At 39.2% G+C, this 23,274-nt stretch overlaps 1 protein-coding gene across 1 annotated transcript; it reads left to right on the top strand.

Annotated features, from left to right (window-relative positions):
• The first annotated feature begins 29 nt into the window (after positions 1 to 29).
• ERLEC1 (endoplasmic reticulum lectin 1) lies at positions 30 to 21,369 on the top strand. The gene is made up of 14 exons (XM_045009123.1): positions 30 to 269; positions 1,313 to 1,417; positions 4,455 to 4,535; positions 5,612 to 5,689; positions 5,872 to 5,935; positions 7,640 to 7,668; positions 8,417 to 8,640; positions 12,781 to 12,910; positions 13,369 to 13,530; positions 14,653 to 14,712; positions 16,938 to 17,062; positions 18,237 to 18,314; positions 18,423 to 18,498; positions 21,130 to 21,369. Exons 1-14 carry the CDS (start codon positions 117 to 119, stop codon positions 21,199 to 21,201), a joined length of 1,437 nt encoding a protein of 478 aa, XP_044865058.1. The 5' UTR covers positions 30 to 116; the 3' UTR covers positions 21,202 to 21,369.
• The last annotated feature ends 1,905 nt before the right edge of the window (positions 21,370 to 23,274 follow it).

The following is a 23,274-nucleotide window of genomic DNA, read 5'->3' as shown; positions in this document are numbered from 1 at the left end:
CGCCCCGGAAATGGCGCTCAGGGCTCCACCGGAAGCAGACGTGGCTGCTTGCGGGTGTGACTGGGTGGCTGCCGGCTCTCTCCCGATCGGTCCCTGCAGCCCCCCCGCCGGGCGGGATGAGGCGGTGGCGGCTGGGACCGGCGGCGCTGCTGGCGCTGCTGGGCGGGGTCCTGGCGGGGGCCGGAGGCGGCGGCGGCGGCCGAGCCCTCCCGCCGCTCAGCGACGACGTCCCCTTCAGGGTGAATTGGCCCGGCACCGACTTCAGCCTGGTGCGTGCGGGAGCGCCGGGCCGGCGGGGAGAGCTCGGGGGTGATGCCCCTGGGGGGGATTCGGTCGGCGGGAGCTCGGGGGCGGGGAGAGCCCGGGCGGGGCGGCGGGGGAGTCCCGCAGCGTGGTTGTGGTCGGAAGGGTGACCAGATACATATTTTAAATCATCGAATCTGCTCGTGCGTCTTTAGTTACCGTTTTATTGTCTGACAAGGACCCGTGTTTATGTCGTTAGCTCCGATGCCTTTTTTGTCACTGCTGTGGGAGAAGGCGCTGGATTGTGCATTGCACATCGTCCCAGTAACTGCGAACTGCATTCGATGTAAGGAATCTTCCTGAGCGGAATGCACCCGCTAGAGAGAAAGCCCAGGCTGAATTTGCATGACTGTAGTTGGGAAAATCATCTTCATTTGTAAACTGAGTATATTTACAGTGAGAGTCACTGAGATACAAAGATGGGACCCCTACATGCCATGCCTTTTTCAGAGTTTGAAGCAGTCTGGGATTCGAGTGTGCATTTAAAAGAAAGGAAAAGTATGTTAATCTACTCTACACTCCTGTTATTTTATTACAGACTTTTTTTTTTTGGAAGGGCAGTTGGGGCCCATTGTAAAAAGAAGACGTTGTGTCTGCCTTGAAGATTTTATAGCCTAGGTAAAACAAAGAAAGGGTAGAGGAAGGAAGTACAACATTATCACTCTATTCATTTGGAAGCTATGTCTTGCAAGTTCTCTTATTTTTATGGAAGGGGGGAAAAGAGAGGGAATGAGTAAATATGATGAAAGAAAAAAGGTGGTAGAGGAACATGGGGGTAGGGAGAGTTTAGACAAAGGCAGAGGAGCAAAAAAAAGATTAAGACAAAGATCAGAAGACAAACTGTCAGAGTAAATGGTAAAAAGCAGTCTGTTGACATCCCTAGGACTGAGAAGAGGTAGCGAACTCTTTTGAATAACCTACTTTGTACCTAAGGAATATATTTAAGTTTTTATAGCATTTTCCAAAAAAAAATCCATCTTCATGGGATTTGTTTTTGTTCTACTTTTAGCCTACAGCTGGTGTTTTGTACAAAGAAGATAATTACATCATTATGACAACTGTAGATAAAGAAAAATATAAATGTATACTTCCACTGATAGCAAATGGAGATGAGGTAAGCTTAAATCAAGTTGTTGCAATTACAGATTGTTAGTGACACATCTGTAAAATTAAATCGTTTTCTTCATTTTTAAAACAAAATTTCTCTGCAAAATGTTTCACAGTATGGCAGTTCTATAATTAAGTGTGTTCATTATAGACAATATGGTAGTTCTGTTCTTGGTGGGTTTGGTGTGAACCAGTCCTGATGTCCTTAATTAGGCAAAATGGTTGGTGCGTTGGCTAGTCTCAGTTATGTGCCTTAATTCCAGAGCTACAGATTCTTATGCCATCTTCATCACTAGTGCGGGCAAACTTTTTGGCCTGAGGGCCCCATCTGGCTATAGAAATTGTATGGTGGCAGACCATGAATGCTCGTGAAATTGGGGTTGGGGTGTGGGAAGAGGTACGGGCTCTGGGCTGGGCATGCAGATTCTGGGGTGGGGCCAGAAATGATGAGTTCAGAGTGTGGGCAAAGGGGGTGGAGGGGTGAGGGCTCTGGCTGGGGGTGCAGGCTCTGGTGTGGGGCTGAGGATGAGGAGTTTGGGATGCAGGAGAGTGCTCCAGTCTGGGGCCAAGGGGTTCAGTGGGTGAGGGGGGGATCAGGGCTGGGGCCGGGGGTTGAGTGCAGGGGGGGTGACTCAGGGGTGCGGGCTCCTGGCGGTGCTTATCTCAAGCAGCTCCTGTAAGCAGCAGCATATCCCCTCTCCGGTTCCTACGCAGAGGCACGGCCAGGAAGCTCTGCTGCATGCTGCCATGTCTGCAGGCTCCACCCCTGCAGCTCCCATTGGCTATGGTTCCCGGCCAATGGGAGCTGTGGGGACGGCGCTTGAGGCAGGGGCAGTGTGCGAAGTGGAGCCCCCTGGTTGACCTATGCATAGGAGCCGGAGGGGGGACATGCTGCTGCTTCTGGGAACCGCGCGGAGCGGCCCCTGACCCCACTCCCCAGCGTGAGCTCGAGGGCCAGATTAAAACGGGTGGTGGGCCAGATGTGGCCCATGGGCCATAGTTTGCCCACCCCTGCACTAGTGTATTAAGAAGTGTGGCTAACTCTCTCTCTCTCTCTCTCTCTCTCTCCACAGCGGAACAATTGCATGTGCAATGTATTGTTTTGTTTTGATCAGGCAGGGGTTCTCAAACTGGGGGATTGGGACCCCTCGGGGTCGCAAGGTTATGACCTGGGGGGTTGTGAGCTGTCAGCCTCCACCCTCCAGCATTTATAATAGTGTTAAATATTTTTAAAAAGTGTTTTTAATTTATGGGGGGGGTCGCACTCAGAGGCTTGCTGTATGAAAGGGGTCACCACTACAAAAGTTTGAGAACCACTGTATAGGACATCTATTTGTTTTTTAGTGTACACACAACTCTGTGTTTGTATTGGCGAAGGCAGGTCAAAATGCACCTTGCATTTGCAGTGGAACCTGGTGAAGCTGGTGATGGTCCTTAGTTCCAGGAGTTCATTTCACAGTTTTGGACCAAGAAAACTGGGAAAAGCTCTGTGTCCTGCACAGATTAGCTTATCCTTATAATAGAAAGTTCTGTTGTGCCTAAGGAGTGGAGCTGTTGAGCAAGGTCTTCATCCTGAAGCTTTAGGCGATCTTTTAGAAATTCTAGGCCCAAACCATTTAGTGACTTGAACTTGACATGATATAATATGAGAAGTCAAGGTAGAGAGTAGAAAGACAGGTTTGATGTGCTTGCAGTAGCCAATGTTGCTGGAGAGATGCGCTGTCCACTAACATTGCCTCTTGTTTGGGCTTAAGTAAGGCTAAGATTTTTGTCATCGTTTTTTTTTTAGTAAAAGTCACAGACAGGTCACAGCAATAAACAAAAATTCACGGAAGCCATGATCCGTCTGACTTTTGCTGGTGCGGCTCCGTGGTTTCTCCTGACGCTGTGGTGGGTGGGAGCTCCAGGGTTCTTTCCCCCTCCCACCGCCCCTCTTCCCCCCGCAAAGCTGTCACTGGAACCCTGAAGAGGCTGTCACTTGTCCCTGGAAATCTCCAGGGGGACCCCGAAGAGGCTGTCAATGGAACCCTGCCAGGGCCCCGCTGGCTGCTAGTTACAGTCCCACAACTCCAAGGACTGCAGCAGAAAATGTCACGGAGGTCTCTGGAAATCATGGATTCTGTGACTTCAATGACCTCTGTGACATAAATGTAGCCTTAGGTATAAGTGGTATTTAAAGCAGATTGAAATAGGAAGGGGCACTCTTGGCACAAGAATCACGGAAGAACAGGAAACTGTGGAAGAAAGCTATTTATATCAGCTACGGACAGTAGCGGGAAGCTGTTCTTCCCCCTTACTTTAACACAATCATGCCCAAATTTTTCCTGTTGTGCCCCCCTCCCTTATTAGTAATGGAATCTGTCTGTGTCCTCCCTTCCATTCAGAGGAGCTTGGGCTTAAGGCAGAGCTGGAGGCAGAAGTTGGGATGGGGGAGGAGCTGTGTCTAGAAGTATTTGCTAGTTCTAACAGACAGTACAATGGAAGTCTCTTTAATGTATGTGTGCGTGTGTTAGTGGCACACATCACAATCATTTTTCACGGAATCTTCTACATTATTTTTTAAAATTAGATTCAGATTTTTGTTCTGTGAAAACCTGGTGACAGCTACCTTTTTAGTGTACATTTGCAACAAAAATATTGAATTAGGAAACGGGTGTTAAATGTTTTCAGTGCTATAGAAATTATTCATACCTCAGTTTGAATGCTTGTATCTTATTTTGTCATCAGCAGGTTGAACTCTAGTACTTCTAAAAATACAAAGAAGCCATATTTCTACAGTTTGTGTTCCAATTCTGTAATTCCTGGATTTGTTTCGTTTGACTGATTCATTTATGACTCTTATACTTTTTTTCAGTGTCCCTTCCTAATAACAAAAATTTAAAAATTCTTTTAATCACCACACAGCATGTTATTGGAGACAGAGATTCTGTATCTTAATCTTTGCAAGTGATTTTTTTCCTTATTCAAATGAATGATCTGACTATTGTACATTTAATTTTAATATTGCACATATAGCTAAAAGTGTAAAACCTTTTTTGTTCTAGGAAGAAGAAAAGGATTACAAAGGGCCTAGTCCAGGAGAATTGTTGGAACCTCTTTTCAAACAAAGTAGTTGTTCATATAGAGTATGTTCTTTCTGTTTTCACTCAAATTTGCAAGTTAGCAGAATAAACCATCTACATTTCACCTATTTACAGTTGACTACAATAACATTAAAATATGTATATGAGTTTCCATTTAGCAGTTAAAGCAAGAATGCTTTATAAACTTCATTAGCGTTAATATTTAATAGTATTGCTGAAAAAATTGCATTCTAGATAATTAAATAATTGTAGATAAGGTGATTATACTAACAGTTTGTCATCGTACTTCCAGTATGCAAACCATAATACAGGACAGCTTGTGGTTACAAGGCCTGCCTTGAATGTATGACAAGGCTTTAAAAGATAAGTGCCTCCAGAGACCCCAGAAGTTTGCCTCTCAAACATAACTTCTTGATATTACTACATTTAAAAAAAAAAAGTTGCTGCATATTTAAAATGGCCAGTGAACCCTGACAAGTGTGATTAGACCAGATTCACTCACCATCAAAGCCTTAGCTATCCAGAATTCTTTCACAGGATGAAATTCATCCAAGTACCAAAGTCCCTCCATATGACCTTATCTCTGCATTTGTCCTGGGCAGAGTGGCCACAGAGCAGGGGAGGGACAGCCCCTTGGACCATGTGGAGGTGAACTAAATACTTGCCCCAGCAAGCTAGCACTGGGCCAGGGAGAGTACATTCCATATCCATTATTGTTCAGATCCAGTGGCCCAACACCTCCACAGAAGTGGCATGGGAAGGGGAGTGGGCTGCAACTAATAATTCAACCTATAGTACATAGTAGTGGCTACAGCAGGTCTGTGCTGCGGCCTCACAATCTGGCCCTGGGTTGGTGGAGATGTATTTGGCTCTCACCTACCTGAAAGATGCTTCACAACATCAGCAAAAAAAAAACCCAGTAATTTGACCCATTATGCATATTTGGAAAACAGTTAATAACCCTGGAATGCTGGGAAAATTCACTGCAGTTTTTTGCTGCTCAAGGGTTCCATCGTCCTACTGACGGGGTTGATTTTGCTACTCATCTGTCAAAATTAAGTCCTAAAGTTTTGGTTGCCAGACTCTTGTGTTGCTGACTAAAACATGATTTTTTTTAGATTGAATCTTACTGGACTTATGAAGTCTGCCATGGAAAATATATTCGTCAGTACCATGAAGAGAAAGAAACTGGTCAGGTATGTTTGTACACGCTTGTGAGACCCAAACAAAAAATAGAAGAATTTAGAATTGACACTTTGATGCTGAAGTTACTACAAATGAATTCTGACAGGAATGAACAGAAAGCGCACTTGAAGCTTATGTGGGGAAAGTTAGCTTTAACGAACAAAACTATAATTGTATTTGTTTTTGGTTGTAGAAAATAAACATCCAAGAGTACTACCTTGGGAACATGCTGATAAAGAGTCCATTATCAGACCCAGGTTGGTCTCTGTTTTTTGTTTGTCGGGTTTTTGCTGATGATGTATATATTCTGGTATTATTTGTTGTTTTCACAAAAATATGCTTGAACTTATGTATGGAAAAATGTCCAATATGCTTTCCAGTGGATGAGAGAAGTAGAACACGGTGGAATACTACTTTTCCTAACTCCATTGTTTTGTGTTAATTTCCTCTTGGTGCCTCATCTTCACCCCATCCTATCAGTTCAGCCAGACCACCTACAAGAAATCTGCCAACTAATTATGACTAGATAGAATTGCAGTTGGGGATAGAACATATATACAAAATATTAAAAATGAACCTGTGTGCCAGTCTTTGTCCTAATCCCTCTGCTTGTATGCTCTAGCTTGTTAACTCACTTTTTGACTGTTTTTTGTGTTTAAAATTCTAAGTAATTCAGGGCAGAGACTGTGTTGTATGTACTGTGCTTAGCAGATTTTGGGTAAAATTTAGTGCACAGTGGTAAAACTTGCATCACCTCTGGAGGTGATTGGGACCTTAGAAATGTTAACATCCTTTTTTGAGTTATTCTGTCCTTTTCCATTAGGTGACAATTTTATTTTATGTGCTTCATATGGAGTTGAAATTCCTTGGCTCACCTTATACTTGTGCATTAACATAATTGATGCCAGCATAGTCTTGAATAGGGTACGAAAGAATCCCAAAACATTGTGGCCTCACTCCCCAAGTGTGCTAAAGCAAGCTTGGTGCAGCTCAAGGGGAGATGTCAGGATGGCCCCAAGTCTCCTTTCTTATCTCACTAGCAATTATGCTGATCCCGTCTCTGGCACAGGTTAGAGAACCCTAAAGCTGTTGAGACCAGTACAAACTTGTAGCACCCAACTGGGGGCAAGTAAACAAAGTGATCATTGGTTTGCAGTACACTCTAGCCTTGCTTCCTGCATGCTCCCTAAGCACAGAGAGTGGAGAGAGGCAGGAGATGTAAGGATAGTCTGCTGTGCCAGCAAAAAGAATTCCCTCATTATGAAGGAAGTGGTCAGTTGCCCCTTTAGGGCAGCAGTAAGGTCACTAGGCACCTAGCTTGTCTTGAGTTCCCAAACATAAGAGGCTTTTTTTGTTTAATGGGACACTAACTTTGAAACTAGTCATTTTAAAAGAGTTTACTCGGCTTGCTCCAGTCCCCTTATCAGTGTCTTCATTTTACAACTGCATTTTCTTCTTGCCCCTACTTCTACAGACAGGTGAGATTGAACAGAGAAACTGACTGTACACAAAGTGCTGTGAAATACAAAGTATACAAAAAATCTTTGAACAAATATTATTTAAGTTAATCCATTTAAAAAGAAAAAAATCCGAAGTGACAGACATATCAACATAAGTAAAAATGTAAGATTAAAAGAAGATTTGACACATTCAATTATAAAAGTTTTATAGTACTTTAGGACAAACATTTGCCATGTAATATTTGACAACATTCTTCTAATGTACAAGCATGTTTTAGTGAAAACCAGTATTAAGCAAATGATAATTGTGTAATCAAACTTTGTACCATATTGACATTTTCAATGTGAGACTATCAGAGCTGGTGTGCTGAGAGGAAATGGCTTTATTTCTAAAACTGAATCTCTTACCTAGCATAACTTTGTATATAATTTCATATCTTTATTATTTTATATATATTTTAAAGACCTTTACACTTCTCTCATTCTTGTATTATTCTGTAGATCAAGATGAAAAGGAAAATCTGAAAGAGGCAAGTGTAAAACGTTGCTTTCACTTTTGCCATCAACAATGGAGGCAACTTAAATGTAGATATGATTAAATATTCAGTTCATTAATCCAGGTGTGAGTAGAAAATAAGTTCTTTTTCCCTTTTTGATCACTGGTCCAGTTTTGGAGATGCTTACTTGTTCTCTTCCACCAATGAGTTTCTTGCCCTGTCCAGTCCCAAGACACTGGACGTTAAGGTGACAGTTAATTTATTTTTTAAAATAATCACTTTCCACATTCTTGTTGAAGTGCTAAGTTTACTAAAAAACCCTTAGTAACACCACAAATCCTAAATTTAATACAGATCCATGGTATGTGAGAACCTATGAACTCTTACATTATAAAGTAGGCATATATGCAGTCATCTTTTGACCTGGTAGCACTTATTTCTCTGCTTATCCCAACCCCAATTCTATCCATCTATTGCTGAAGGTTGCCTGGGCTTTTACGTTATCTTGTTAACCATTATTGCTCCTAACCTTTACCCATTCACTCATTGGTTTTGCCTGATTATACATTAAGATTCTTAACTCTACTTTCTTCTACCTGTGAAGTTCCTGCCCACTAACTACCATACTCTACATCTTGGCAAAAGGAGAAAAAAATCCCTAAATGAAAATATGATTAAAACATTATTGAAACATGGAGTCTAATGAGCTGTAGTGTTGCCATTACAGAGAAGTGAAACAGCTCTATTGCAGCTTCTGATTAACTTTTTTGCTTTCACCTAGATTCCTACAAAGAACATAGAAGGGCAGATGACCCCATACTATCCTGTAGGAATGGGAAATGGTACACCTTGTACTTTGAGACAAAACCTGCCCAGATCAAGTACAGTGATGTATATCTGTCATCCTGAAGCTAAACATGAGATCCTATCAGTAGCAGAAGTTACTACATGTGAATATGAAGTGGTCATATTGACACCTCTGTTATGCAACCATCCTAAATATAGGTACAGTTTCCAAATTTCAGCAAACATTTTGGCTCTAGTGATCCTTTTGCACATATGAGGCCAAATTTTCAGTCAGCTGTCTCTTGTGTGTGCAAAAAGTATGGCCATTTGTGGTTTCTTGTGCAAAACTGGACACACATTCTTTTACCCTTGCACATGCTTAACATGCTTGCAAAAATGGTATTGCCAACTCTTGCAGTTTTTACTTGAGTGTCACAATATTTGGAGTATTTCTTAAAGCTCCAGCTGTTGACGTTAAGACATCACATGAGAGCCTCACAGTTTGGATTTTTTAAAGGTAAGTTTCCAGCCATTGTGGTTGCAAAGAAAAATTTAGGAATGTGAATTGACTGCAGACTGATGGTTCAGAAGGCAAAGAAAGAGTCCAACATTAGTTCTCTTTTAAAAAATAAATAAATAAACCCACTTTCTCTCTCACTCAACAAAACAAAAAAGACTTATTATGCTAATCATGACTTTTTGGGACCTTACTTATGATATTTGAATGCTTTTGGTGGACAATACTGCAAAATGCCATATGTACATGTGCAGGTCACCTATTTGTGTATACACGAGGGGACTTAGGCTACTGTTTCCATGTTCATTTAGCTTTTGTTCATTTAACTTTAGAAATCATGTCCCGTCTTTTGCACATGCATACTTTATGTGCACCTGACTCAGAGGAGGCAGCTTTAGAACTGGGACTTCATTCTATTGCATTGACATTAAGTATTTGCAGACTTTAATTCTATTCACATCATCTAAAAGCTTTATTAAAAAGTGTTAAGATCTCTTACCAATATTTGTAGATTTAATCATAGGTTACACTTTAAAAACATGAAAATCAATTAATCCATTATTTAACAGTACTTGCCGAGACCTGAGTTCAGGATTCTGTTTTCCCAGCACAAATTGTTGACATAACTCATCCCTAAAAAAGAATCTTACCTGTGTTTTACAGTCTCTCAACTGTCAGCTCTTGGAGAGTTAACACAGAATCCTAAACTTGATATAAAAGTACTCTCTGATGTAAGGACATCAGTCATGCACTATGCAAACATAGTTGCAAAATACCGTGAATAAGTAGTAACACTGTCAAATCATTATTTACCAACCAATTTTCTAATTTAAATGGAGCATTTGACTTTCTATGCAAGAGAAGCACTGGTATAGTTTAGTTTGAATTCCAGCTCTTATTTTAAACCCACCCAGGTCTCTTCACTTGTTCTTAACTTTCTCCAGTTCACTGAAGATTGAAATTTTTCCAGACTGGGTCTCTATCTAAAGGTGAATTTGGGATTTTTTTTCTTGAAGAGGCTGAATAAAATTGATTCACCCACTTCTGTATTACTCAAATATAGAAAATGCTCAAATTTTAAAGAAACTTTACTCTCAATCAACTCAGAAAGGGATGAAGTTAGAAATTTCAGACTGGACCTGGCTTGAAGAAAATGTTCAGTAATTGAGCATTGAAAGTCTGAAGATTGGCTCACAGGCAGTAGCCTTTTTGACTGCTAAAGCAGGCAGATTTAATGTTCACTGCAGTCGGAGTTTAGCTCAGCAGCATCCTTTAGTTAAAGCGATAAGGAGTTAATAGGTTATTCCAATCTCTTATTTGGGCTAGTGGTAAATCCACATCTAGTCTTACATTTGTCAAATAGTTTAATGTCAGTGTATTGTACTACCCCATTAAACAACAGCAGTGGTGTACAGCTACTGATGTCTAACTATAGTTTTCTCTCTGATGCAAATGCATACATTCTGGCTGTGGATAGGTGGCATAATTGCATAATTTCTGCAGTTATTGTCTAGCAGTACAATATACAAATCCCTTATCTAGCTAATATAGCTAGCATGTTCTGAGGGGGAAGGATTTACATAACAATTGCACAGAGTATAGTTATCCCAGTGGCTGACCAGTGAATGTATACATTGCTCTACTTTGATTGCTATAATTCTTCTGCTCTTGATGCACCCTTAAGAATTTTCAAATTTTATTTAAGGATTAGATCTGCCCACCTCACCCACCTCCATTCAAGTTACAAATTGGAAATACTTTAAATATTACATGAGGATATTAAAATTGCCCAGAAGAAAGAAAAGTGGGCTGGAAAATTGCTTGTTTGTTTTGGTTCATTTTTGTGTTTGTTTTTAAAAAACACTAACTGCTGTTACTGTTTCCTCTCCCCCATCATCTATGTTCAGCCCCAAAACCTTTACTACCAGATAGGTGAGAAGGGGTTCTTGGCCATCAGTGAGAATATTGGATGCCTTGAAAATGCATCTAAAACAAAACACACAAGGGCTCATTCTCCTGATTCAGTCATGTTATTACTAGCAAAGGCACAAGTAGCACACCCAAAGTGCTGCTCAGTCCCTGCTCAGAGCAGCCTACAGGTGGGGGTATTAAAATACATTTTTCTTTCCTGTAGTGGCTTCATGTTGCTCCTCAAAGTGGCTCAGGACAGTACTTCAGCCATGAATCCTTTCCCTCCCCACCCATTCTCATATCTTTACTGCTTAGTAATGCAATTGAAGTTGGAGAGTAAGAGCATTCTTTTTCGTTCTAAATATAATTTAGTATACACCATTCTTATTGTTGGCACAATCTGTCCTTATCCCTAAGCATGTGAACGTGTTTCGGGGGGTGCGGTTGAGCATGCCTGACAGATGGGAGGGAAAGGTGAAAATAAATATATAATTGCATTTAATTGCTTGATAGTTTTATTTGATTTAGTAACACCATACTCAAACTCTTCAGCCTTCAGGTATGGAGTTTATTTAGTCTAGAACATAGTTACTTATTAATCAGGAAGCAACTTCAGTTATCTTAAATACAAACTGAAATTTGTTATACATCCTTCTGTACAGTGCACATATTGCTGCATAACAAACTCTGATGATAGTCCAGAAAGCCAGTTCCCTTTTTCAAAAGCACCTGTAAGTCTATGAAATTGCTAGAAGTGTATTTACAAAACAGATGAGTATAAAGTAATGCAAAATTGTAGGAAACAATAATTTGATATTTTTTGCAAATGTATCGATCACTAACATACTATTATTCAATAGTATTGTAAAAATATTTCCACTTATATTTAATACTTCTAAATTTTCACTCAGGCTTTTCAGGTGCTTTGAAGAGGCCTTAATTTCTATGAAATAAGGAAAGAGCGGTGATATTGTGCCTTCTGAAACCATCTCTTGTAGTTGTCTATATTCCAATACCTTTTAAACTAGCATTGCTTAAGGGTTTTTATAGTTTCGTTTTTAAACAGGGTCCCAAGTAGCCACTCCCACAAGGAACTTGTACTGCTACTTTGTGAAAATTATGTTGTTGAAGATAAGTGCCCTAGAACATTCTGAACAGGATTAGAGACGCATGTAATTCTCCCAGGTTTAACTAGCGTATGGTGTGAACTCTTTATTAAAATGTGTTTGTAATATGTCTTATGTGTTGGCCACGTGAAGGTTCAATTTAATAATACCAAAGTAATGATGAAATATTCAGTGACAAATTTAAATGAGTAACGCATATAGTCAGTGCACTATATGAAGGGTTGTGTAAGAGTCTAGTTTGCGTTGAGTTGTATTTGATGAAAATAATGACACCATATTTTAAAGATGTATGTATAAGAATGCTGTGTTAAGGCTGAGCATTTAATCTTAACTTTTGGAATTTCCTGACTTTTGAGTGCTTGTTTTCTCAGCCTTAAAGTTGATTAACAGTGCATGCAAAAATTGCCTTTTTGCAACTAAGATGTTATATAATCTGAGGAAAACTAAAACAGGGTAGATTGCATTGACTAATTACTTGGTAGGTTTCTTAATAAAGTGGTTTTTAAGGTACCTGAGTGTTCAGTGTTATGTCCCAGTGAATTTTTATTTTCTTTACACTCCCCAGTGAACTTTTATTTTCTTTACACTGCTACAACTGAAATGTCTGTTTATAGCAACAACAGTAAAAAATAATAATAATAATAATCCTGGTCTGACACATTGCATGCAAAGTTTAACCCTGGAGTGTTAATATATTAGTTTTTTAAACTGAGAACAAATGTGTGTGTACTGGCATACCTTTATGTATAGTGGGAATAAGTGTTACAAGAAAACAGGTGATATATCTATAACTTGTTTGGACAGGTTCAGGGCTTCTCCTGTGAATGACATATTTTGCCAGTCACTGCCAGGATCCCCACTTAAACCCCATAATCTGGAACAGCTGGAGCAACAACAAGAAATGCTGAAGATGCCTTTTAGAAGGGTTAAGGAGGTAGGAATTTTGTAATTTTAAACTGGAAAATATAGCTTTTTAATTTTCCTTATTACAGTACTTGCAACCTGAAATTTATAGCAACTGTTTATATCCCTGATTGTCACTCTGCACAATTATATTGATCTTTCAAGTAGCCTGTGGCAAACCAGCAGGAATTGTCAATAGCTGCAGTCATATTAAAAAAAAAAATCTCTAGATTAAAGTTAGGGCTACTAGTCTATAACCCCCAAGTCTCCTATTACTTTTTGATCTTTTCTGTTGATTCAGCTATTCTTAGATGCAAGTGTTTAATGCACAAAGCAGTGAAATAAATGGCTGACCTATTAAGTTCTTGCACATTTATCAGCTGCTTGTCTCATTTGATATTTATTCTAATACTAGTTACTTTCTAACATGCAGTTATATGTTTAGTAAAGGATATGTAGAATCTAAATATGTCTGAATTTTAATTTCAGGAAGAAATACATTCAACAAAAGAAGAGAAATTTTCCTCCATCCATAAGCCACTTTCTGTTGGATCCCAACAGTTGGTAACTGTTGGAACAACACACATCTCCAAACTGACTGATGACCAACTCATAAAGGAGTTTCTTAGTGGTTCTTACTGCTTCCATGGGGTGAGAAATAAACTGTATACAACTGCATTTATTAAATCAATATTTTGTTCACGTTTCAATTCTCCTTTGTGGACTTGGATAGCTGAAAAGTTTCTGTTAACTCAGACCTGCTGTGTTTCTCACATCAGTGTTTTTCTCACAGTAATTTGCCAGTTACTAGAGCTTGACCTGAAGGTATTATCTGCACTAAATTCAAAAGCTAACTTAATTTTTTGTTTTTGTTATTTCCAGTCTGAAACTCTAGTAGAGTAATTCTACCAAATGTGATACTTCTGTAAGATGAACTGAAAGACTACGTTGTGTCTGAGAAGATGATAGGTTTATTCTTTGAAGACCACAATGAAAGTCATTTCATATCTTTCAAGTGGCTAGCCAGAATGCACTCTTCAGAAGTGACATTTCCCACCTCTGATCCTTAGGTTTCTGAACAGACCTTAGTCTTTTTGTCTTGCTCGTCCACTTGGATCAAAATATAAAGTTAAATGCTGTACTTAATAAGAATTTGTCCACCTTCTGAAAGCCACAGTTCTGTACTGATTTGTAAATGTTTTAATGGTGTTCTTAGTTGCTAAATTATTGCTTTAACAGAATTGAAATAAGAAATCTTTATAGAAAGTGGAACAAGAGTCTTCAGTAATCTTACTAAAGGATCTCTTTAGCATTTCAGATTAAGTCCAAATGAAGTTCAGTCTTTAGTGAAGCATGGATGGTGAGATAAGTGAGTGTGGAATGTATTAAGGAGGGAAGTCTTCAACACTGCTTTTGGAGAATGAAATGTGTTAGAGAATTTTCTCTCTCTCTTGATTCTCCCTCATAAAATAGGAAATAATGAGTAGCCAAGATTGGAAAAGAGGGCAGGAAGACACAGAAATTGGGAGGGTAGGTAGCTATGTCTGAAATAGGAGGAAATACAAAAGAGGTTCAGGAAAAAGACCAAAGGAACACATTGTATTGGGTACTTACAACTTTCCAGGAGTTCATATGTAGATGGTGTCGTTGGTGGCAAATAATCTGTATAGAGCAATGATGCTCCATATTACACAGTTATGAAGCTACAATAGGATAGATGAGAAAAGAATGTATTTCACATTATTTGAACTCTACTCCCTTTTTTTTTTTCAGGGTGTTGGTTGGTGGAAGTATGAATTCTGCTATGGCAAATATGTACATCAGTATCATGAGGTATGTTAAATAGCAGTTGCAGTCTTCTGCCACTAGATGGCCAACAGTTGCTTTTATGAATGTGCTCATGAGCTGGGGTAATAGAAATCCATTGGTAAAGAAACTGACGGTTGCATGTTCCTGCAGACTTTGCTCCAATCCTTACTATTTAACTGTCAATAGAAGTGATGTTGTGACAGGTGCCTTAGAATAAGTGAAAATAGTCCTGATTCGAAGGTTGGCTTTGCAATATCAATTGATGTTTTTTTTATCTTGCAGACTTAAATAGAAATTAATTTTAGTATACAAACTTGAAAGTACAATGAGTGTTTTAATGCCAAAATTAACCATTTAATTTCTGGTCATAATACCAGATATGTCAAGCTAATATGCTCCTCCATTGTACCTGTCACATGATCCATTTACATGAATGGACAGACTATAGGAATAAAGCTTAATATACTCTTATTTTGACTACCTGAGATGGTTTTACTATTTCCCCACCTCCTTATTCGTGTCAAAAATATTAGACTCCTTTGGTATGTCATAGGATTTTCAGTGTTTTTCTATAAAACTGGGTTCACCCCACACTTTTATGCTTTAATTTGTGACTGGCAAGAGTGTAGGTGCAGGGATTACATGCTGCTTTAGGAGCATTAACTTATGTCCACCACGCACAGGGGGTGTAGTATGTCACTTGATACTGACTCCTCCCTCTTTTAACCCAGGGAAGCCCTTCTGCTGGGGGAGGGAAGAGCACTATTCCCTTATGTCCCTTACCTTCCCCTGAGCTGAGTCCGCATCAGTCATGAAAACAGGGGATCATTTTGTCCTAAATGTTTGTACAATCTCTTTTTTGAAAGTGACAATATTTTTGAGATGATGTGAGTCCAAGCAGAATTCCTTTCTCTTTTTGTCCCCAGTTCACTTGTCAAAGTACATGTTTCACTGTTCGCTCCTGCTTGATCTCACATTGCTAAAATCAGCTACTGTGTTTGGGCTTTAGGAAAAGAACTAATTTTACAAGCTGTGCAGCATGTTTTCCTTGTATTTCTTAGCTCTGGTTGGAGTCCTTAGTGTTTATTCTCATCTTCTTCTCTAGTAGTAATGGAACCTAAGTGGCTGCCTTTTAAGATGCTTTCTAGTATCAGCATACATTTTGGGCCAATGTATAAGAAATATAATCTCTACCCAAGCTATTTGCTGTGGGGTTTTTGGGGAGAGAGAGTCCAGGAGAAATGAGGCAATAAGTATGGTAAATCTGACCAAAAGAGAGGAATTTAGCCTCTAATTTACAAACAAGCTATAGGAAATGTTCTTTTCACCATATCCCCATTCTGTATATCAATATATATATACAACTTTTTAGGGTTTGTCTACACAAACAGTTTCTGGCAAGCTTGGGTGTGATTCTGCTCCACACTAACCTGCTGCACACTAGCTGTCCATACGGAGCCTGCTGATGCGCATTAAGAGTTCAGTAGTGCACTTTGATCTAGTCCCATTTCAAAGCAAACTAGGCTATGTCTACATTTAAAATGCTACAGCTGTGTTGCTGTAGCACCTCAGTGTAGACTCTTATTACAGTGGGGTTTTCCCATTGCTCTGGTAAATCAGTCTCCCTAAAAGGCAGAAGGTAGCTCAACAGAAGAATTCTTCCGTGTAGAAAGTGCTAGATTGATGGATGTAGCTGGGTCAGTCTAATTTTCTAGTGTAGACCAGCCCCTAGATCAAAACTCACTCACTGTTAATGCATCTCAGTAGGGTCCACGTGGACAGTTAGCACACAGCAGGCTAATGTGGGGTAGATTCTCAGCCTAGCTTGCCATGAACTAAATGTTCATGTAGAGCAAGCCCATAGGCTATCTATTTTAACCCAGGCAAAACTCCTGACTTCAGTGGGAGAAATTTTATGTCAAGCTGGCACAATTTCAGTTTATGCAATGAAATGCAGGCACCGCCATTAATCAACATCAGAAGTGGTCAAAACTGAAAGTCTCTTGCTATAGGACAACTCTTCTGGCTGTTGAGGCACACTTGTAAGCTATTGTCGGTAAGTATATGATGCTCGCATAGCTGCTCCTGATTGCAGTAACAATGTGTAGCCAACAATTAGTTGATAAAAAAAATTCGGATTATTAAAAATTTGACTCCCTAATACTACTCATCTTTAAAATGATCTCTCTGCAGCAAACTCATTAAACCTAATGATACAAGATTTTTATCATTGTTTCTTCTTATTTTAGGATAAGGAAAGTGGCAAAACTTCTGTAGTTGTTGGTACCTGGAACAAAGAGGAACACATTGAATGGGCCAGGAAGAATGTTGCTAGAGCTTATCACCTCCAAAAAGATGGGATGCAGACAGTTAGGTAAGGGTACAGTCAATTTGATTTTTGGCTGGATAAACCTTAGATAACATGTTGAAAAAATGAGCTTGTCATTTCAGTGCAGCATGTTTGAATTGCTGTTCAAAAACCATTTACGTATTGAGAAACGGTTCTTAGCACGTTGGTTGAGAACATCTTACTTTCCTTTCTGAATGGAAAATGTTGCATTTTAAAAACAGAAAATTAGATTCTCATCCTCGCCCTTTAAAATAACTTACATAAATTGTGGCATTTGAACTTATAACTAGTTTGAAAACAGTTTAATTTAGTACTAAATTCATCTTGCATAAAATTTTCAAATCACTTACATGATGTAGACACTTATGGGGTAAAATTTTCAAAAGCTTTAGCTTCATGTTGCTATTGCCTTTTCACTGAGGTTGTGTTCTGTGGCACATATTTGTTTTAATTCGATGGGGAAAGTTTTTTAAATCTTTGGATGAATTGCCTCATGAAAACTATAATAAAGTTGTAAAGTTAATATTTCTCGTATTGAGTGCTTAGAGCCAGTAATCATTAGAGCAATCATGTCCCCTCCACCAGAACCACTGGTTGTTATCTGAGTGCTAGAATTGGTTTCATATTTACTGCTGCAGAGGAAGGGAAAGGGAGAGGCTTAAAGCTGTAGGCTAAGGGCTTTTCTGCATGACCCCACAGTTTGGACTATGGCCATGTGTTAACATAAACCTAGGTATCTTACTTTGCACCAGCAGCATCCACCCAGGGAATTTATAGCCCAGCAGGCTACTGCACACTGCAGTTTACACCCCCACTGCCCAAACTGCAGGGCCGTGTAAACTATAGTCTAATCAATACAATAAACTATCAGAATATGTTGAATAAGATACTCATTTCACTTATAAATAGCTTCTTCTGTATTTTAGTTCGACATCTGTCTCTTGGGTGTGATGCAAAGAGAATAGTATTGTTAATCACAGTCATATCTGCTTCTATAGAAGTAGGCAAATTAAATGTAACTTGTCAGTGTTTTCTTCCCTTTTTCTATTTCCTCATGTAGATTTAATTTTCTTGCATTTGAGGGGGCGGGAGTGTTTGAAAGGTCTGATTACTCAACTCACAGCTTGCTTTCGGCATTTAAGGTGATAATGTTGTCTGAGTGTTCAAATTCTTGTCTAATTTCAAACCTTTCTGGCAGAGTGGTATCTCATTTCTATGGAAATGGAGATGTTTGTGACTTAACTGACAAGCCAAGGCAGGTGACTGTGAAATTGAAGTAAGTTACACTCTTAAGTAAACCATCTAGTCATACGTTTTGTCTCTTCACCCATTACTAGAGTTCTCTGTTTTTTAGAATACTTACTCAAATCATTCCTATTTTTAGGTGTAAAGAATCTGATTCCCCTCATGCAGTAACAGTATACATGCTGGAGCCTCACTCCTGTCAATACATTCTCGGGGTATGTAAATATAAACACTTGAATTCACTCAGCCCACAGTCTCTTTCTAGCTAATAGGATTTCTCAAGGTGCAGGACTTCAGTTAGAGAAATTATGTGTATTCAGTTTTGACGCGGCCTTTTTAACTAGCATCTGCCAGAGATTTAAAGCTACACTAAACAGATTTTTACTTAACAAAACCAAAGTTTCTGCTGCATAGGTTGATGACTCCACCACTACCACTGGAAGCACTGCAGAAATTTGTGCTTTTTGTTCCTTTTGTAGGATTAGTGATGTAGTTAACCATTGCAGGTGAAACATAGAACCCTACCTTATGTGATAGTTGGTAAGCACAGGACCAGATTTTCAGATATTTGAAAACAAAATGTGTGTATTTGTAAAGGTGATGTCTGTACATAATAGCTTGAGCTCTTAAATTGATCTTATTTTAATACATTGTAGGTAACCTTCAATAAAGCATTCAGAAGAAAATTTTAAAATAGTTCTAAATCATAAACATATTAAGCCTGGAAAAAACTACATCTCAGATACTTTTTCATTTGCTGTGTGAGGCATTCAGCATATTATTAAGCTAGTGGGATTTTAATACTTCCAACCTCTAAATAAAAACTGATTTGATTTGATCAGGGCCCTGACAAATATGGCTCAATATTGTTTTTCTGAAAATACCAGTTAGGCTCATTCTGGTTGAATGAGTGCACTCTTTGGTATGAGGGAAGATAGCCTAAAGTTAGAGATGGAGATCTAGTTCCCTTAGGACATTTTAAATGTATCCCTATATAGTTGAATTCCATCTCATGAAAAAAATTCTAACATCAGAGTACAAGAGAGTGATGCTCAAATTATTACATAAAATAAAAATTAAATTACAATAACTCAGTCATCTAGAATTTTCTCTAAAGTAATCTATTTTTAAGCAATTGTAACAAATCTCAATTTCTTAATGAACTGGAAATAACCTCTTATAGTATCAGGACAGAATACTGTGGTCCATTGTCTATGCCCAGCTAGAATGCATGAATGCTCTCAGAGCCACTCCTGAATCACACAGAGAAAGGCACCAGCCAAATGCTCTCAGCTCCCAGCCTGGTACTTCAGGAATATACCATCTTGCACTGCTCAAGCTGAGCAGTGCAAATTTATTAATTGATTCACCACTTCAGCAATGGAAAGTAAATGCACACCAGCCTTTATAAACCTGAGCAAGCACCCTTACCAAACACTTCAGGCAAACTCACTGGTAAAGATAAACAGTTAAACAGATTTATTGACTACAAAAGATAGATTATAAGTGATAGGCAAAAAGTCAGTTAGTTACCAAAATAAAATAAAATCTAAGCATGCAGTCTAAACTCTCAACCCTATTAGACTGGGCAACATCTAGATTAAGCCGTTTTTTCTCACCCCTCTGGATATTGCAGTCCTTAATATACAGATTTGTCCCTTAAACCTGGTCAGTCTCCTCTGTTGGAGTCTTCAGTCTTCTTCTGAGTGTCTTTGTTGGGGCAGGAGAAAGGCCAAACATAGGGCCCCGTATTCTGTTTTATATTCTCAGTCCCATGTGCTTGGAGAACACAAGTCCGGCATGTCTGGGGGCATTGCTGAGTCCCCAGGCAAGATTGATCAATTCCCCTGGTATGGCCTCATGCAGGTGAGTCATTGAATTGTAGCTCTTCTGCTGGACAATGGCTGATGTCTGTTCAGCATCACCCACCCGGGTGTTGGTTACCTCCCTTGTCATTGTCTCTGGAGAGCTAGTATCTGGGCACCTCCCAAACCCACAGCATATTTTAGTGACAACCCTACAACACATTCTCATAACTTCATACGCATTAATGATATACATATTTAGATAGAAAACATGACTTTCAGCAGATCATAACCTTTCCCCTGATACCTCACATGGCATGCTTTATGTATATAAATAAGGAATGTGGGGGTTATAGGATGCTCCCCCAAGGAATAGAATGTCTCTCAAACTTGCCCTGTGTTTCTCAAGAGAAGGGACAGTGCGTTATGGTAGGTGCCTGTAACTGTTTTCAGACTTGCATAGATCACCACTTGAGCTGTGAACTAAAAGTACTAAAGCTTTTTAGAACCTTCTGATCCCAGAGTGGAATACTTTCATTCTAGATGTGTCAAATGTGGGGTCAGGTGCTATTTGCTGAGGAGAAACATAGAATTTTGCTGTTACCAGATCTGCTACCAAGCTATCACCCTCTCTTTTTAGCCAACTCTTTAACTTACTCACAAGTTACTTGTTAACTTCAAAAGTCATTCCTACCAGTGGATTTCAGTGTGTTCTGTCTTATGTGGATCTCAGACATTAAGTTCTTGAAGGCATACTCCTTTTGTGAACTCTTGCACTGAATACATGATTGGCACTAAGCGAATAGTGGTCCCTTTGTCAATCTGCCTTTGTTTTGGGAGAGTAAGGCTACTTTGATTTCATCATTATACATAAAGAACTGTGTACTTACAGATTTCACAAATACAAATAACTATCCCAAAAAGTTACAAAAACAGTGATGCACAAATTATTTTCTTATGCATTTTCTTTTGTAAACACTTGACAACATTGTGTTTCAAAGTATCTAACATTTGGTGGGTTTTTTGTTTGTTTTTGTTCAGGTGGAATCTCCAGTCATCTGCAAGATCTTGGATACAGCGGATGAAAATGGGCTCCTTTCAGTGCCCAATTGAAAGGATAATACAGTCTATGAATCAGATTCATAGAAAGCCAAGAGATACTCGCCGGCCAACCTTGCCAGCAGAAATATATATATATATATATTAGAAGGAGGGACTCATGAACCACTTTGTGTATATCTATGTGTATATAAGAGATTGATAAACTTTTAAAGATTAAAATATTGTCTTGCACCTTTAATTTTAACTGAGTATTGAAAGTTCTACATAGATGTTGTAGGACATCTTCCTCTGTAAGGTGCAAGTCATCAACTTTACTTTTAGGAAAAACAAAAAACCCTCAAATGAGCAAGGTCCCACTCCAACTAAAGAGTTCAACAGCTGATCTTTAAAGAGAAGAGACTAAAAACTGGCAAATGATTCAAAGGTAATAACAAAATGTTTTTTAAGTACATCAGAAGCAGGAAGGCTGCTAAACAACCAGTGGGGCCCCTTGATGATCAAAATACAAAAGGACCGCTTAAAGACGATAAAGTCATTGCGGAGAAACTAAATGGATTCTTTGCTTCAGTCTTCATGGCTGAGGATGTTAGGGAGATTCCCAAACCTGAGCTGGCTTTTGTAGGTGACAAATCTGAGGAACTGTCACAGATTGAAGTGTCACTAGAGGAGGTTTTGGAATTAATTGATAAACTCAACATTAACAAGTCACCGGGACCAGATGGCATTCACCCAAGAGTTCTGAAAGAACTCAAATGTGAAGTTGTGGAACTAACAACTAAGGTTTGTAACCTGTCCTTTAAATCGGCTTCGGTACCCAATGACTGGAAGTTAGCTAATGTAACGCCAATATTTAAAAAGGGCTCTAGGGGTGATCCTGGCAATTACAGACCGGTAAGTCTAATGTCGGTACCGGGCAAATTAGTTGAAACAATAGTTAAGAATAAAATTGTCAGACACATAGAAAAATATAAACTGTTGAGCAATAGTCAACATGGTTTCTGTAAAGGGAAATCGTGTCTTACTAATCTATTAGAGTTCTTTGAAGGGGTAAACAAACATGTGGACAAGGGGGATCCGGTGGACATAGTATACTTAGATTTCCAGAAAGCCTTTGACAAGGTCCCTCACCAAAGGCTCTTACGTAAATTAAGCTGTCATGGGATAAAAGGGATTTCATGGATTGAGAACTGGTTAAAGGACAGGGAACAAAGGGTAGGAATTAATGGTAAATTCTCAGATGGAGAGGGGTAACTAGTGTTCCCCAGGGGTCAGTCCTAGGACCAATCATATTCAATTTATTCATAAATGATCTGGAGAAAGGGGTAAACAGTGAGGTGGCAAAGTTTGCAGATGATACTAAACTGCTCAAGATAGTTAAGACCAAAGCAGATTGTGAAGAACTTCAAAAAGATCTCACAATACTAAGTGATTGGGCAACAAAATGGCAAATGAAATTTAATGTGGATAAACGTAAAGTAATGCGCATTGGAAAAAATAACCCCAACTATACATACAACATGATGGGGGCTAATTTAGCTGCAACGAGTCAGGAAAAAGATCTTGGAGTCATCGTGGATAGTTCTCTGAAGATGTCCACGCAGTGTGCAGAGGCGGTCAAAAAAGCAAACAGGATGTTAGGAATCATTAAAAAAGGGATAGAAAATAAGACTGAGAATATATTACTGCCCTTATATAAATCCATGGTACGCCCACATCTTGAATACTGTGTACAGATGTGGTCTCTTCACCTCAAAAAAGATATTCTAGCACTAGAAAAGGTTCAGAAAAGGGCAACTAAAATGATTAGGGGTTTGGAGAGGATCCCATACAAGGAAAGATTAAAGAGGCTAGGACTCTTCAGCTTGGAAAAGAGAAGACTAAGGGGGGATATGATAGAGGTATATAAAATCATGAGTGATGTCGAGAAAGTGGATAAGGAAAAGTTATTTACTTATTCCCATAATACAAGAACTAGGGGTCACCAAATGAAATTAATAGGCAGCAGGTTTAAAACAAATAAAAGGAAGTTCTTCTTCAAGCAGCGCACAGTCAACTTGTGGAACTCCTTACCTGAGGAGGTTGTGAAGGCTAGGACTATAACAATGTTTAAAAGGGGACTGGATA

This window comes from Mauremys mutica, chromosome 3, assembly GCF_020497125.1.
Source record: "Mauremys mutica isolate MM-2020 ecotype Southern chromosome 3, ASM2049712v1, whole genome shotgun sequence".
In the NCBI taxonomy this organism is placed as follows: domain Eukaryota; kingdom Metazoa; phylum Chordata; order Testudines; family Geoemydidae; genus Mauremys; species Mauremys mutica.
This window is presented reverse-complemented; position numbering and strand designations above follow the sequence as displayed.